Below are 18,230 nucleotides of genomic sequence, written 5' to 3' on the forward strand. Positions count from 1 at the left end.
ACTTGTCACTCTGCCTGTGTGAGAACTTTATAGCGAGTACACCGAGTGTGTGCTATGTGTAAGGTTTGTACCTTGCTTTAAATATATTTGAATGTCATAAAAACATGCTATAGTATGGATTTTGCATGCTAGTTTTGCAACATGCAGTACTCTTATTCTTATGGACATTCATACATATAAAAGTGGACAATAGAGGACAAAAAATAAAAAGGCATGCAATTAACATGTGCAGACAAATAAGAGGATAAATTAGTAATTACACATTGTAATTATGATGAGGATATTAGCATAAAACATGAAAAAATTTAATTTAAGGTATTTCATTTTGCAGCACACTAGGGTTAATGTATAAAGAAAGCTTTAATACATATAATATATTCTAATTAGAAGACTGTATTATTATTATTACTATTAATAATAATAATAATAATAATAATAATAATAATAATAATAATAATAATAATAATAGTAATAGTTTATGTTTTAGTGTGAATTATTATTTATTATACTACACCATGAGTGTTAATATATCGTAGTAAATATTAGTTCTTTGAAATGTGGATAAATCCTAAAAAAAAAAATCCATCTCATTTTGGGTCACACAGACATAACATGACAGTGACATAAGATTTGTGCTCTCCATGTTACTGATCTATTATTACTGCTGCTATAAATAGCAAGAGCTCCAGCTGTGCACTCAGAACAGGAGGAGGAGCAAACTAGTGAGTGCTCACATGTCCAATGTTTGACCCAACTGCTTTCTTTCTCCATTACTCCCCTCTCGCTCCCACACAAATACACAACAGAATCATACCCTGATCAGAGAGTTTCTCACACACACACACACACACACACTCACAAAACACCATGGTGAAGTGCCTGATACGGATCAAGACGAAGGTCAACGTTCACCTGCGGATGATTAATCACTGTTACCGGGATGTGAAGGTGCGGGTGCTGACGTTGGGACCCAGACTTCTGGGTAACGTTTTGGGTGCTCTGCCCATCATACCCTCTCTACCCGAGTCCAGTAACTCCTCTGGGATCAGCCTCTCCCCATATGGACGAAGCCACAGAGCCACAGGTAATACTTAGACTCACTGTAAAGCATCAAGTGTACAAATTTTGTTCAAGTATAAATAGTGACTATTACAGTATCTGAAATTTTAATTGGTTCTATGATACATAGCAGTAAGCTTACTCTCAAAGAGCTTTAATTATAGTGCTGTGCATCACATGGACGTAATAATAAAGATACAGCATTCACTTTGATAACTTTTAAGGCTGTGCAAACTTTCAGTTGGATTTTAGATATCAGTAATGCTATGGCTCAGTAGTACTAGTAACTTGACAACAAGGATATTGTTTTGTAACACAGTCCCAGTATTGTTCCCTGATACTGTGGTAGATGATTTTCAGTTTGAACAAGAACATGTAATGTTTCCTTTCTTCCACTCCCACCTCCATTTCAGTTTATTGAACAAATCACTGATATATGAATGAATGAATGAATGAATGAAAACAAAAGTTGAAAATGGTGAAACATGACTTATAAAGCCATTAGTTTTGTTCCAGTGGTTGGGGGTATGTGGTTCTGTGCTCAGTACATTCATGTGTGCCAATTCTGCACATTTTAAACACAATTAAAAACAAAACAAAGGTTTTCCAACCTTCAAAATTCTAAAATTGTAAAGCTAACAGTGTACAATTTTATTGAAACTAGATTTCATTTTTGTGTTAATTATAGACCGCATAGTTTTATGGTGTGTAGGAAATAAGGCCCATCTAACCAAAAAATGTAAAAACAAAAACAAACGAACAATAACAACAACAACAACATTAGCAGAATAAGACTGCAAAACGTTTTGGGTGTGTCTCAATCAGCTCCCTTGCTCCCTAGGTGGTGAATCAGTATGTGGTGTACATGATTTCTGGCACTGGTAAGGACCCTGGCTTACTACACATTGGGGCACTGATAACTCAGTTTCCGGCGGCATGATTACATACTTGCATTGTAAAAAGTCACCAAAAATGAAAGACTTTAAAAACTAAAAAAGTTTTTTTTTTTTTCCATCCATCTATTTCCATATATCTATTTCTGTGCCGCTTATCCTGGAACCTGGAGCCTATCCCAGAAGGTATTGGCTCACAAGGCGAGGGGCATCTTGGAAAGGGTGTCAATCCATCGTAGGGCTCAATCACACACACCCATTCATACACTCCAGACACTTTTGGACATGCCAATCAGCCTACAATGCATGTCTTTGGACGGTGTGGAGGTGGGGGTGTGTGGGATGGGGAAGGGGGGTTGGTAAAGCATTCAAGCTCTGGACACAGGGCCACAGCAGGAATCGAGCCCACAATCCTGGAGGTGTGAGGCAAATGATCTAACCACTATATTAGAGCACACATCTCTGTTATGGTAGGTCAAGCAGGCTCATAGGCTAGCTAGTGGATTAAAAAAATCATTAAGTAATCATTTGAGAACTACAACAATAACAAGCTACTTACATTTGTAACACAGTTACCCAAGAGTTTGTCCGCCATTTTATTTTGAGCTGAGAGGCTTCAGAATACATGCCATCATTTCCATTAAGGGAACATAGTGAACATTTATGCTCCCTGGTTCTCGTGGTGCATTTTTTGGAATTCATGGGTATTTTTAGGGAGCGAATGTTCTAGTGCACTGGAAAGAGTTTGCGAACGAGACAGCCCTTAAAATGGCAGACTCCCTGAACAGTGCCATGTTTACTGAACTAGGGAGCTGGTTGAGACATAATATAATATAAAAACTTATAATTAATAACTTATAATGAGTGACCCCTCTATGACTTAAATAATATTTATTTGAGTATATTTAGTTGCATATATTTAAAATATGCCTGATTCTAAAAATTGCTACTTACTACTGTTTCTACTATTATTTCCATTATAGAAGGTTTTCACTACACCTTCTGTCCTTCTATAGTTAGGATAAGTGGCGCAGAGGATTGTAACAGCTCTGTAAAGTTTTCTGTGGCATCATGTTTCTCATCATATTTCTGGATTAAATCTATTACAGTGTGGTGTATGTATCCATAATTATTCGATATATCCCATAATTCCTGTGTGTCAGATCCAGAGAAAAATGGTGTCAGAAAACACTGGAGCAGATGTTATTATTACCATATTCCATCATGCCAAAGCGAATGTTAGGCACCGGTGTAACTGTAGACTGCAAAGTCTATCTTAAAATATTTATTATTTACAAAATGCTTACATTAAATTAAAAAGGCTGAAGGCCATCAAGCGAGCAATCTGTTTCTCACACACCAGCATACTGTATTCTCTATCCCAATGGTTCTCAAACCTTTTGTAGCCAGGAACCTTTAACTGTAAAATACGTTTCATGGACTCCCTCAATATAGACTCATTTCATGAGCATGATATAACATTTTTTGGATCCATAGGAGCTTTATGTCCAGGTTATCTTTGGTGCTTGGACTCCTAAATATAATAACTGTGGATGTGGATTGTGATTTCCACCATTAACAAAAGACAACAAACAAACAAACAAACAAACAAAAAAAACCCCACAGACCCCCTGGCTATTCGGCATAGACCCCACTTTGAGAACCACTGCTCTATTTTATATGCTAGAATTTTAGTTAGTGTTTTATTATCATATCAGACATTAAAAGGTGCAGCTTGCAATAGTATTTTTATTCTGTAATAATAATAATAATAATAAATAATAAAATGTACATTAAAAAGTATAATTGAAATGATTTTCAACTTTATTGTGTAATGGATCTTGCTACTTTCTTCATTTCAGGCTCTTGTTTACATTGTTCTAGCTCAGAAATGACCTCTTGGACCAAACAGTTCCCTGCCACCCAATTTTTGTTTAAAGGCAAATCACAAAGCTTAAGTAGTTTCAACAAAGGAGGTGGGGTTGGTTAGGAGAAAACAAAAGTCTTGTCAGTGTTTTCATTGCAATAACATTTACGCTCTCAGGCAGTACCGAACACTTTACATTACAAACTGCTCCATTATAAAAGGTCCTAAGCCTTTGGACAACCATGTGGATGGGATGGTTCAGTGTGAACCCACTGGCAGAATGAAAACCCCTGCTTGCTTATAAATAAATGTGCAAGAAGTGTTTATCTATAGGTAAGATAAAGGTTTAGGGAAGGGTTTGGGTGTGTTTTGTGCATTTTGAAAAACAGCCTTGAGCGGGGCTCAAACCAGGATTCTGTAAAATGAGGAGGGATTTGTTTGGCATTTGTTTGTGCTTTGGGAGTTTTAAAATAATATTTTCTTTGAAATTTTCCAATTTTCTGGATTTAGAGTATTCTATCCTACTACTATAAATGTTAAGAAATCATCCTGTAAACATCTTAAATGGATCCCATTAAAAGATCATGTAGAAGTTTATTTTTGTCTTGTCCAATAAAGCAATTCCTGTAGGAATGTTATATGAAACTGTTCCAAAATACGATAGAAAAGAAATTTTGATCAGAATCCTGTACAATTTTTTTTTTTTTGACAAGGGATATGCGGCTTTCTTTACTGACATACAAACATTTTTCTCCAACATTTAATTTTGAGCATGAAAACTAATGGTTGGAAATCTAAAATGTTTTTGTATAATAAAACATTGCAGACAATGTAGAATATGAAATATATATGTTTCAGATCTGTTAGTTCAATAGTGTCTTATATCTATTCCTTAGTTTCTTTCTCTTTTCCTGGCCAAGCCTTAAAACTTTCTTGTCCCTTCTTTCCTCTACTTTCATTTGACATAGCTTCTTTTTCTCTCTGACATACCATACCGGCCACCCCTCTACAAAGGTGCAGCAAAAGGCTGTTGCCAAGGCTGTCCTTAAGTATCCTGCCTGGCAGGTGTGGTTAATCAACAGTCAAGTGTTACAGTCAAGTGTTTATTCAGTCTTACTCCCAGTGTTTGAGATTGTGTGTGCAATACCACAGTGCACAGTGAGCATCATCAGTTATAACACTGAAAAATGGTTATGAAGGAATCAGTTCACAAGCAAACATTCAAATAGCTATGTAATAAACTAAAGCGTAAACTTAGCTATGGTATCTGTAACATTTGTCAAGGTTTATGATTTATGTAGAGTATAATCATGTACAATATGTTGATCGTTTATGTTTATTAACTGAAGCTCTTGACCTGTATCTACATAATTTTATACATTGCACTGCTGCCACATGATTGGCTGATTGTATAATTGCATGAATGAGCAGGAGTACAGCTGTTCCTATTAAAGTGGCCTGTGAGTGTACGTATTCCAGCATTATAAATAAAGTTATTACACTAATTTTAGGAATAGAGTGATAAACCTTCTGATCTATTGTTTGTTCCTTTACTCTCTCAGATTTGCTACATGTCGGCAGTCACTCTATACCTGAGCACTCCGTCTTGAGTAGCACTTCATTATTGAGCACACACAACAGTGGTCCAGAGGGTCAGAATGGAGAAGCAATATATTCAGAAGGATCTAACATGCCCTCCAGTGATGTGTTACCCACACCAGAATTCAAAGGCACACATGACCAGGATGTGAGGGATCCAGAATCAGTCCTTCTGAAAGGAGGTACATTGGCCCACAGTGAAAGCCATACGCCTAGAGGGAGAGCATCTCACCTGGGAAAACTCAAAGCGCACACTGGTGGCATGGAGACACAGCAGGCTCGTGAGGTGATGGGCATGTTGGCACGGTTGGTCTTAGTGATGCTTACTCTGCTCTTGGTCCTCCTCCTGCTTCTCGTCGCTCTAACGGAATCCAAACTTGATGTGTCTTTTCTGAGAGACATTCGCGAGACACCTGAATTCCAGCAACTCCACTATGCCTACTTTTGTCCACTGAGACGCTGGATAACCTGCACACTGCGGTGGATAGGGGTCCGTCTCATAAAGGAGTAATGTGATAATGAGCCTCTATATATTTTTCTCTTCTCTCTGATTGTATAGTATTTTATTTTATTTTACATATTTATTGCTGCTACTGTAGTAAATAAGAACCTCTTCCTCTAAAATAAAAAAAAAATATATATATATACACACAAACACACACACACACACAATATATATATGACACAACTGTTATTATTTGTTACAGACCCTTTTTGTGCCAGCTTCTTAATTTATTAATTTATTAATTTATTTGCCTTGTGCTACAACAAAAAGAGCAAAACTCCAGCATTAATGCTGGCATGGAAATAGACCTATAAGAAGGATGTGAATGTTTTGAAGGTTATCTATAAAGTCTGACAGACAGTTTTATTTATGATTGTTTGGTTCCTGAGCAATTAATATAATAACAAAGAGATGTGGTAGGGTGATGGCCAGCAGTGTTTGAATGATACCTATACAGGGTATAACAACACAGGATGCATTTCTAGACCAAAACGTGACGTGACATCTTTATTAGGCCAGTTTGCTGTAGGCATGAAGGAGATGATGTGGATGCTCTTGGTGCACCTGAGGTTTGAGGAGGTTTGTACTGTAAAAAGTTTATGTAAAAATTTGATCCTATCCTATGCTGTAATAACACAAAAACATGAGTAAATTATACACTGTATGGCCAAAAATATGTGGACACTTGACCATTACACCCATATGTGCTCCTTCCCTAAACTGCTGCCATAAAGCTGGAAGCACACACTTGTATAGAATGTCTTTGTATGCTGTAGCATTATAATTTCCCTTCACTGGAACCAGGGGTTGGGCCCAAACATGTTCCAGCATGACAATGCACCTGTGCACAAAGCGAGGCCCAGAAGACATGGTTTGCCATGGTTCTCTCAAGTGTCCTGCACAGAGCCCTGACCTCAACCCCACTGAACACCTTTGGGATGAATTGGTACACTGACTGCACCCCAGACCTCCTCACCTAACATCAGTGTCTGACCTCACTAATACTCTTGTAGCTGAATGATCACAAATCCCCACAGCCACGCTCCAAAATCTAGTGGAAAGCCTTCCCAGAAGAGTGGAGTGGTTTTATTAAGAGCAAAGGGGACTAAATCTGGAATGGGAAATTCACAAAACACATTCTGTATGCGTGTGATGGTCGGGTGTCCACATACTTTTGGACTTCTAGCGTACATTTAAAACAACCAGGTATGCCTTTCCAAAAAGTCATATCTATTGGAATACATTATATATCTCATAATACAGTAAACAGTGGGGACCTACTCAATCTATTTTTTGGAGACTCTGGCTGGAGTTTTGAGATTTTGGTACCCCTGAGACTGTCTTTCATTGTCCTTAACCTTTAATTTGAACCCTGACAGTACCCTGAGATGATGGTTCATTTGTAATGTAAAGGCTAGAAAGTGTCCCAGTGATTTGTATAAGGATAATCCCATTTTAGGGAAAAACATGATGTACTTTCATTTAAAAAAAATACACAATGTAAAATTTTGGAATTTAGCACACTCGCTGCTTGAGGAGGAACATTTTGTCACAGCTACATATTGTATCTTCTGACAGAATTCAAGTCTGTATCCCAAACTGCATACGATATACTATGTACTACAGTAGCTTTCGGTTTAGGAAATGGTCCAACAATTTGTGTGTCACGATTACTCAGTATTACAGAAATTTTATGTGAATAAAATAAATTTATTATGCACATAAATGTGTCTGTTACAGTTACTGAGCAGCAGTACCCGTGCATCACTGATAAATGCACTGGTAGACACAGCTAGCTCATTCATTCTTGCTAACTAGCTAACATACTGTATAGTGTAGATAACAAAATCACAATATCTGGTCATTTGTGTTTATTTATCTTATTTTCTCCTTCATGTATTTTGTTGTTTATTCTGTGAATTTTGTTCTCCAGGCTGTCAAGCACGCTAGAGCTAAATAGATAAAACAGACGTTAGAGGATAAAAAGAAGCAGAATGAATTTGAATGCCCTTTCATCTGATGTAAATGAGGTCGATGTATAAAAACACAGAGAACTTCACCAACACCTCCTGTTAGTCACTCCTGAACATTCTTGAGTTCTCTAGCTAACTTCTCAACTAGGTTATGATACAATCTCCGCAGTGAACCAGTGGACTATCATCTATCATTCACTATCTTCCCAGTAAATTAGAGAACAAATAATGACCTCTTTCAGCAAGAAAATGCTAAAACTTCACTCATGTTTGTTTATACTCTCACTTGCTCTCATTCTGTCTCTCTTCTGATTGGCAGCAGCTCTTGCCAGTCACCTTGGATTCTGACTCCTTTTGTGCCTAACGCTCATGTATCTGAGCTGGGGTATGACATACAGTGTGCATACAAATTTCCCCCAAATAGGCCCTTTTCACAAAAAAGATGCAGGTTTAAATGATTTCCAGTAAGTCTTCCAGATGAATGTTTATCACAGAAACAATGGCATTATTATCACCTTTGTTCAGAATGGAAAGATTTTTCTCCTCGTCTTTGTCAACACTGCCGAGACTAACCTTGTATAAACTAACCCTGTGAAAAGTTAAGTTATTGAGTCCAAGCTGAATACAGTATATACATTCTTTTTGGAAGAGTTCATTCACAACTGGCTTGGTAAGTTAAGATGAACTGGTGTTTGCATTAATATGTTGTTGACTGGTGTAATGTACATTTACCACATTTCAGTTCATTTACATTAATCGCGTTACAAAATGGTAAAATTGTGTATAGGTGAGTTAAGAACACTTTTATCACTGATAGCTTAATGCTAGCTAGGTGTATTTCTAGTTCATTGACAGCTGAGTTAGCAAAAATGGTTAGATGATGATGAGTGTATTTGTTTATTTAATGTCTAATACAGTCAACATTTTGGCAGTAGTCAGCACTAGAAGATTCTGGGCGATGAGGAGGAATAAAGAGCAAAAATAAATAAATAAATCTGAGGTTAAACTCGTATGTCTTACATCAGCATTTTATTTATTTCTGAGCTTTATTTGTCTGCACAAGCATTGCTGTGATCTAAAACACTTTTTCTTAGTACACTGGCCTATATTTTCTAGAGGCCTCAAGTGGCCACTTGAAGCTTTGAGAAACAGAAAAATTTGCAACACAGGTGTTAGTGAAAGAGAACCTGAAGAGGATTGATTTGTTACTCAAATTCAAGACACTTCAATTCCAGGATTTAGTAGGTTCTTACTCATTCCCATGCTGTGTTTGTTAGAAAGGGATTCTTCCCTATAGAAAAGCAATTTATGAATAAGAACAGTTTATGCTTATATTTTATTTTGAGATAAATAAAGCTTAGCATCATTATGTAAACATGCAATTTTAACGTTATGTTTTTGCAATATTAAAAAAAAGTTAGGGTCCTGGTGAGACAGCCTACAAAGACTAGGCATTTCACAATAGCATATATAATAAACCTATACATATAAAATATTATTTTTATTGAATAAGTAAATAAATAAATTGATCAATACAGTATATGGCTCAGGTTCTGGGCAATTTGTTTATTACTGCTATGGAAATGTAATAGTGAAAATATTACCTTTCCAACACAACAACGTGAGGTAGCTTTAATAACACAAACACAGTTTTTCACACAGAGTAGCAGTGAGAGCCACAACTAAGCATAAGCATGTGTGTTAGTGTTAGAACTCAAGAGTGATATGAATACTAGTCAGACAGCATTTGGAAAAACCAAGGGCATAGCAGAAGTAGGGAAGGTGGTTGGAATTGAGCCTGTGACTGATCATAAATCTCTGAGGGAAGAAAGAGCACACGACATTTTTAGATAAATAGTATTTTTCAAAGTGTTGGTTATTTTGGATCGATTGAAATCAAGAAATAAAAGATGACACTGATCAGGAAAAAGCAGAAACTGTAAATGAGTGACAGTGAGTGTTTATATCTTTAAGAACATGGTGCAGTGTTTCAGAAAATATGACTTGGTGATTAAGAAAAACTATAAATACTGTACATTGTTTAGTTTAAGGATTCAGTTTGTTTTCATTCTTTTTCATATTTAATGCTTTATGAGTCGTTTTAAAAAATGAATATTCTGTAGCAGTTTTTATTAATCTGTTTTCAATGAAGGCAGTGTGCTCTATTAAGCTGGTGTTAGAACAGATTATCTAAAGTCTGGAAAATAATGTACTCAGATTGCCAAAGGGTAAGCTACTGGAAGGCAAAAGCATATATGCAGGGCAGTTATTATGCTCAAATTTCACCGAAATAAAAGTAAACATTGTCTTTGTTTTAGTGTCCAGTATATTTGGAAGCAAATGCCCTAAACCCTGTCCAAATGCAGAATGCGTTTATTATGGCCATGACAATGCCAGAGCAGTATCAGCCAAAACCTTTCAACACATGACACAAAGACTTTATTTAATACATTAAATAACTCATTTTATGATGTGCATTAGGCAGATACAGACTGCTATATGTCTATGTGCAGTATATTCCCATTCATGAGAAATATGGAAGAGGAACATCAGTACGAATTACTGTTAGAAAGCTACGTTGTTAGCACACGTCTGCACGTGCACTTTATGTCGAATATTTGTAGATCTTATTTAGTTCTGTGTCGTCTCGTGTGGTTAGTGTGTTGTTTCATGTAGCACCATGGTCCTAAAGGAACGTTGTTTCGTTTCACTGTGTACTGTACCAACTGTATATGGTTGAAATGACAATAAAACCACTTGAACTTGAACTTGAATTAGACTGGAACATGGAAATGTGAGTGTGAGTGGGACAAACAAATCACAATGACCTGCATTTTGCATAATTTACATTTCTCCTTTATTGTGAAGCTCTACGTAGGTTGTTTTTGCATCTGGTTGATTCTGCAAGTCTTTTAATGCCAGACACCTTTCTACAACCCCATTTAACACCCTTCATATCAGAGCTCAAACACACCACAGCAAGAGATGAAGGCTGCTCATGTTGTTGTTATCTTGGCAGCTCTCACTGCAGAACACAATACACTGATCTGATAAGTCTGAGCACAGAAATAGATTTTTTTAGAAGTCAACAAACTAATGGAGAATGTTCAAAATGCTAGTGTATGGATAGGTCTGTACTTTATGGACGGCTCTTGGTTTTGGGTGAACAAGGAGCCTCTGAGGAACACAGTCACACTGCCTTCGTGTCCCATCCGACCTCTCCTTTGTGGAGCCAAAGAGCCAAATTTATGGCTTAAATTTGACCTTCATCACAACAAAACACTGCCTTTGTGCTGGTGTCCAGCAAATTCCTCATGTTTTCTGCAAACAAAGAATTGTTTTTTTATGCTCATACCAACACCACAGCAGTACAAGAAAAGTCCTTCCCTATACAAAACATAAAGGCTTCTTAGGGCATAAAATGGCTACAGAAAGTGCCTGCAGGCTGTTATATCTTACCGAGCAGGTGTTACTAAACACTGACTTCAAAAATCAACAAAATATGTATTTGACAACACTAGAAACTTGACCCATATTTGATACAGGGAAAAAAAATAACCCCTGTAACATAATAGCTACAAAAATAGATATATTTCAGTCCACAAATCCAAGAGATTCATATAAAAGCTCCAAAACACCTATGTTGATTTCAGCAGGCACTTTATGAACATTTACATTTATATTCTGTCAGTGCAACTCTTATTTATCGCATTATATTGTTAACACAAGGATGTTACAATGTGTACTTTTTTAAATGAAATAATTTAAAATCATTACTAACTACAGTTAATTATATGTAGTAATATAATTAATAGACTTCTGAGTAATACAATAGCAATACCACATTGGTCAGAGCCACAGAATTTTAATGATACCGGTATTAACTGCAATCCAACAGCACTGTCATACTGCACATGTATTCATATATATTTTTGGTAGACAATTTCTGAGGAAGATGGCAGAGATACACCACATGAGTGCATTTTGACTGATGAAGATGACTTAGAGAATAAATTAAAGATGACACTGATCAGGAAAAAGCAGAAACTGTAAATGAGTGACAGTGAGTGTTTACATCTTTAAGAACATGGTGCAGTGTTTCAGAAAATATGACTTGGTGATTAAGAAAAACTATAAATACTGTACATTGTTTAGTTTCAGGATTCAGTTTGTTTTCATTCTTTCATATATAATGCTTTATGAGTCATTTAAAAAAAAATTATATTCCGTAGCAGTTTTTATTAATGTGTTTTCAATGAAGGCAGTGTGCTCTATTAAGCTGGTGTTAGAACAGATTATCTAAAGTCTGGAAAATAATGTACTCAGATTGCCAAAGGGTAAGCTACTGGAAGGCAAAATCATATATGCAGGGCAGTTACTATGCTCAAATTTCACCAAAATAAAAGTAAACATTGTCTTTGTTTTGGTGTCTAGAATATTTGGAAGCAAGTGTCCTAAACCCTGTCCAAATGCAGAATGCGTTTATTATTGTCACGTCTTAAGGTTGATGCGGAAGCAATCGCAGATTTTCAAAACAGTTTATTAAACAAACAAACAACAAAACAAAAACACTAAGACAACTTGGCATAATACTGTGGCAAAAACTAAACATAAACTAATAAGATCAATAAACACGGTAACATGGAACATGGTGGTCTAAGACAAACGTAAGACAGAGAAGCAGTGCAAACAATGGCTATATATAATTGTGCTCGTTAACAGAAACGTGATTCAGGTGCAGGTGGTCATGTGACATGTAGTACAGTGCAGTGGCTGATGGGAACTGAAGTCCAGAGTTACCTCCTTGATATATGACAGAACCCCCACCAAGGCGCTTCTCCCGGAGCGCCCAAAAATGCACTCCCTTCATCTGGTGGCCCTGGCTCCTTTGGCAAAATGTCCCCAGCAGAACTGAAAAGCAGAGCGTTGTCCTCAGCGGAGCAGGAAAGCAGAGCGACATCCCCATCGGAACAGGAAAGCAGAGCGACATCCTCATCGGAACAGGAAAGCAGAGCGACATCCTCATCGGAACAGGAAGGCAGAGCGACGTCCTCATCGGAACAGGAAGGCAGAGCGACGTCCTCATCAGAACACGAAAGCAGAGCGATGTCCTCAGCGGGGCTGGAGCTCAGAGCGACATCTGCGTGGCAGGACAGCAGGACAACTTCCTCTGCAGGACAGGAGAGCAGAGTGATGTTCTCCGCGAGGCCCGAGGGAAGCTCCAAGATTTCCATGAGGCCATAGAGGGGAGCAAGGTTCTCCGCGAGGCCAGGGAGAGTAGCAAGGTTCTCCGCAAGGCCAAAGGGAGGAACGATGCTCTCCGCGGAGCATGAGGAGGGAACGATGTCCTCCATGGAGCAGGAAATGGGGAGTGACATACGGCGTGCAGCAAAGAAGAGGAACGACGTTTTCAGTGGAACATGGAGGCAGAGCGACCTCAGCTGACCCGAAAAGCTGAGCGGCGTCCTCAGACGAGCAGGGAGGCTGAAGACGTTGCTCCACGTCCTGATATACCCAAGTGCTCCCCTCTGTTCTCCTTGATATATGACAGTTATGGCCATGACAATGCCAGAGCAGTATCAACCAAAACCTTTCAACACATGACACAAAGACTTTATTTAATACATTAAATAACTCATTTTATGATGTGCATTAGGCAGATACAGACTGCTCTATGTCTATGTGCAGTATATTCCCATTCATGAGAAATATGGAAGAGCAACATCAGTACGAATTACTGTTAGAAAGCTACGTTGTTAGCACACATCTGCACGTGCTCTTTATGTCGAATATTTGTAGATCTTATTTAGTTCTGTGTCGTCTCATGTGGTTAGTGTGTTGTTTCATGTAGCACCATGGTCCTAAAGGAACGTTGTTTCGTTTCACTGTGTACTGTACCAACTGTATATGGTTGAAATGACAATAAAACCCACTTGAACTTGAACTTGAATTAGACTGGAACATGGAAATGTGAGTGTGAGTGAGACAAACAAATCACAATGACCTGCATTTTGCATAGTTTACATTTCTCCTTTATTGTGAAGCTCTAAGTAGGTTGTTTTTGCATCTGGTTGCTTCCGCAAGTCTTTTAATGCCAGACACCTTTCTACAACCCCATTTAACACCCTTCATATCAGAGCTCAAACACACCACAGCAAGAGATGAAGGCTGCTCACGTTGTTGTTATCTTGGCAGCTCTCACAGGAGCAACAACGTGTCTGTTATACAGAAAACATATTTTTGTGAGCACACAGTTGCCTTGGACCAACGCTCAGACATTCTGCAGACAATACTATGTAGATCTTTCAACCATTGACTCACAAGAGGAACAAGACAGATTCAAAAATGATGTCGCAGATCATCTTTCTGTTCGAAGCTGGATTGGACTTAACAAGAAACCAGATGTGGCGAAGTTCGGTCAGTGGTCTGATGGAAGTGCATTTGGATTCACTGCATGGAAAAGTGGATCACCAGACAGCCCATTGATTGAACACTGTGCTTCTATATCCAATGCTGAGTTTTCCGATTATAATTGTATGAACCCTCTAACATTCATCTGCTACAAATGGGAACCTACCCTAATCATGGTACAAGAGATGAAGACCTGGCATGAGGCACTGGTTCACTGCAGAACACAATACACTGATCTGATAAGTCTGAGCACAGAAATAGATTTTTTAGAAGTCAACAAACTAATGGAGAATGTTCAAAATGCTAGTGTATGGACAGGGCTGTACTTTATGGACGGCTCTTGGTTTTGGGTGAACAAGGAGCCTCTGAGGAACCCAGTCGCACTGCCTTCGTGTCCCATCCTACCTCTCCTTTGTGGAGCCAAAGTTGGCGTCAATATCTTGGAGAACAGAGACTGCAGGATGAAAATGAACTTCATTTGCTACCACAGGCAATGGTATGTTTGTTATTTGTCATTTATCATACAAACATGATAGAGTTTTCTTTGAATAACTGTCTAACTATATATAATCAAATGCAACAAAAATAATATGCCTTTGCAATTCATCTCTCAGAAGGCGAATTGGTTGACATCAATCAAAAGGACAACAAGATGAAGAAGAAGAAGTGTGTGTGTGTGTGTGTGTGTGTGTGTGTGTGTGTGTGTGTGTGTGTGTGTGTGTGTGTGTGTGTGCACCTGTGTTTGTGTTTAAAGCAATTATAATTTTACTGAAATTAAGTTTCCTTGATATTTCTTGTGATATTTACTCCACAATAGATATTTCCCTAATTATTGTAAATCATATTAATATGTTGTAAATGCTGGTTGGTTATTAGATCTAATGTACTGTATATGATAAAACACTGTAAGTCTGTAAAAATAAGAAGGATAAGACACACAAATGTTATACATGTTGAATACATTTGATTATGAACCATTAATGTTTACAGCAATATACTACAACCTGCCTGAACAATGCACAAAATATTTTTAATCGTTTTATCAAATCTGTCTAAAAACAACACAAAATAGTTTATTTTTATTTTTAAAAACAGATAATTCTTTCTCAGTTTGATTCAGCATGATAGATTTAGAAAACATTCAAATTTGTACACTTAGGAAGTGCCATCTTAATATGAAAACAAGATCCTTGGTAAGAGAGCCATTTAAGAAACCTCATTTTACCTGCATTGTTAAAAGGTCTATCTATCTATCTATCTATCTATCTATCTATCTATCTATCTATCTATCTATGTTAGGTACCCTATTTTTTATTACAAACTTTGCTATAGATATTTATTTTATGACTTCTACATTATTGAGTCAGTACAAAAACATGTTAGATTTTTGAGAAGTGATGTTATCTATTAAATAAAAGAAATAATTGCTGACTAATAACAATTATTTCCCTACCTTTTCTGTTTAGGGTTTTGTGCATTTGCTTCCAGAAATGTTGCTTTGTTTCTGAACTTGTGCATATGTTTCCTTAAAATGTATGTTGTTTCAGGTTTTTTAATTTTTTTTTTTTTTCTCTCAAAATGCTGCCAGTGTATTTTGGTTTTGTTAATTTGGTTACCAAATTGTTTTGTTTGTTGTGCAATTCACCAGCATTGTAAGGAAGAACAAGTTCATCCAAAATATCTAAACAAATAAATTTGCCCCAATTAACAGACAGTTTCCTTTTGACTTATGTATCCCAGTATAATGTATTATATATTACAAATTATTACACACATATAGTAAAATAGACATCTATTTTATATACATAGTCCATCTTCATTCCTCTCTTTCATTCTCCCTCCTTCTCAGTCACTCGCAAGGTGAAGCAATCTTTTGATGTAGGATTCTACCTCTTGATCTGTTGTTGTGAGCCTGTTGTTTCTGACAGTCCCTAAAAATAGAGAACATTGTAAAGCCATGGATGGATTACACAACTTTTAAAATCATAGGACCCAATCTGGGGACCCAAGCATCAGCCAAATGCATGGCGTGCTGTGCCCTGCACATGGTTTGCTGGCACCATTCTGCCATGGCCAAGGATGCCCTTTGCTTCAAGATGCCCAAAAGATACACGTTTGACACCTGCTAGGAAGATCGGACTGCAGCTGCCCTCGCTGATGCCACCCAGGCCTGTCAACATGTGCAGTACTGATTTTATGGTCAAGCTACAAATTCTCCCTGTATCTGCCATGTGTGGGGGAAAAATGGGGAACCTCTCATCTTTGATTAAAATCCATGGCGCCCATGTTTGCAGGCCGCAGTGCAGGATGTGACAAATAGTCATTGGTTTGCTGTGATATGACAGAACCTGCCTAAGGGCGCTTCTCCCGAAGTGCCAAAATACACTCCCTCCCGCGACGGTCCTAGCTCTCTGGGCAAAATGTCTTCACATCCACTGTGCATAACATGGTTGGTCATGATGTTGATTTCAGGCATGAGGAGAACTTGGTTGGTCGTGTCAACAGATTCAAGCATGAGCATAACTTGGTTGGCTGTGTCAGTGACCTTGGACTGGAACTTGGCATGGAAGGTCACATCGGCGATCTCAGACTGGAACCTGACTTGGGAGGCCGTCTCTTCGACTTCGGACAGAAACTCGGCTTGGGAAGCCGTCTCTTCAACCTCGGACAGGAACTTGGCTTGAGAGGTTGTCTCTTGGACTTCGGACAGGAACTTGGCTTGAGAGGTTGTCTCTTGGACTTCGGACAGGAACTTGGCTTGAGACCTCATGGGTCTCATGCTGGAGCTCTGGGAATGAGACCACCTCGTTGGTCTCAGGTTAGAGCTCTGGGGAGGAGGTTGCCACGTTGACCTCTGGTTGGAGATCGGCAGGTGAGACCACTTCTCGGCTCTCAGACCGGAGCTTTGGGGAGGAGATCACCCTGTTTGCCTGTTCATAACAGGTGGTGAACGGCAGGGCAGTTTTATCTGCGAGGCTGACCCACCCCAAAAGATATTCCAGGACAGCCTTGGATTCTGGGCTACCGAACACTGTCCAGAATAGTCCCACAAACTGAGTTACATTCTCAAATCCACAGGATCCCATGGTAACTAGACGCTACCCCCAACTGGCGGGCTGGGCCAAAAAACCGGGACAACATGAACCTTAGCCATTTCTTCCTGTCGGGCTTGGGGTTGCTAGGCTTGCAAAATAGAACTGTCAGTCAACAAGAAAATATTCAGAGTAGCCAATAAACCCATCATATGTATCTGGGAGTCCTATAACAGTCAACTGGGGTGACTGAATTGAATCCAAAGCTGGGACACAATGAATCCGAGCCACTGCCCTTTGTCCAGCTTGGGGTTCGCCAGCATGGCATCTTCTCTGTCTACCTGCTGCATCCATGGTGTGGTGAAGTATTCTGTCATGAAATCCACGTGATGGAGATTAGGACGGATGCAAATGCAGATAAGAGTTTATTTAGAGAGAAACAGGCAGACAAATCCAAAACATGAGACAATAGCAAGGTCAAGAGACAGGCAATGGGTCAGGCGATTGGCAAACAGGCATAAACTGGGCAAGGCAAGAATCGAGAATGAGAAACAAGAAGCTACATCAATGAACATGAAACAAAATGAGGATCTGGGTACAAATGCTTGGTATGATGATAACACTAAATACTTCACAAAGAGTGAATGTCTTGAAAGTCCTTTTAAACTGTGATGTGATTGTGTGTGAGATTGGATGCAGGTGTGCGTGAATGAATAAATGTTCTGGAAATTGAAGTCCATGGCAGCCATGTTTGTAGGCCACAGTGCAGGATGGGAAAGGTAGTCACTGGTTTGCTGTGATATGACAATGTGTGGGCCAATTTAGGCTCATACCCACATTACCCAGCACCAGTTGTGCTGCATCTGTACCTAAAGTGGCCTAATACTGTTC

The 18,230-nt window shown here is 38.5% G+C and overlaps 1 protein-coding gene across 1 annotated transcript; it reads left to right on the top strand.

The window, feature by feature from the left end:
• Window positions 1-721: 721 nt before the first annotated feature.
• Window positions 722-7,658, top strand: LOC108280147 (FERM domain-containing protein 5). The gene is made up of 2 exons (XM_017494927.3): window positions 722-1,084; window positions 5,382-7,658. Exons 1-2 carry the CDS (start codon window positions 868-870, stop codon window positions 5,927-5,929), a joined length of 765 nt encoding a protein of 254 aa, XP_017350416.1. The 5' UTR covers window positions 722-867; the 3' UTR covers window positions 5,930-7,658.
• The last annotated feature ends 10,572 nt before the right edge of the window (window positions 7,659-18,230 follow it).

This window comes from Ictalurus punctatus, chromosome 19 (assembly GCF_001660625.3).
Source record: "Ictalurus punctatus breed USDA103 chromosome 19, Coco_2.0, whole genome shotgun sequence".
Taxonomy (NCBI): domain Eukaryota; kingdom Metazoa; phylum Chordata; class Actinopteri; order Siluriformes; family Ictaluridae; genus Ictalurus; species Ictalurus punctatus.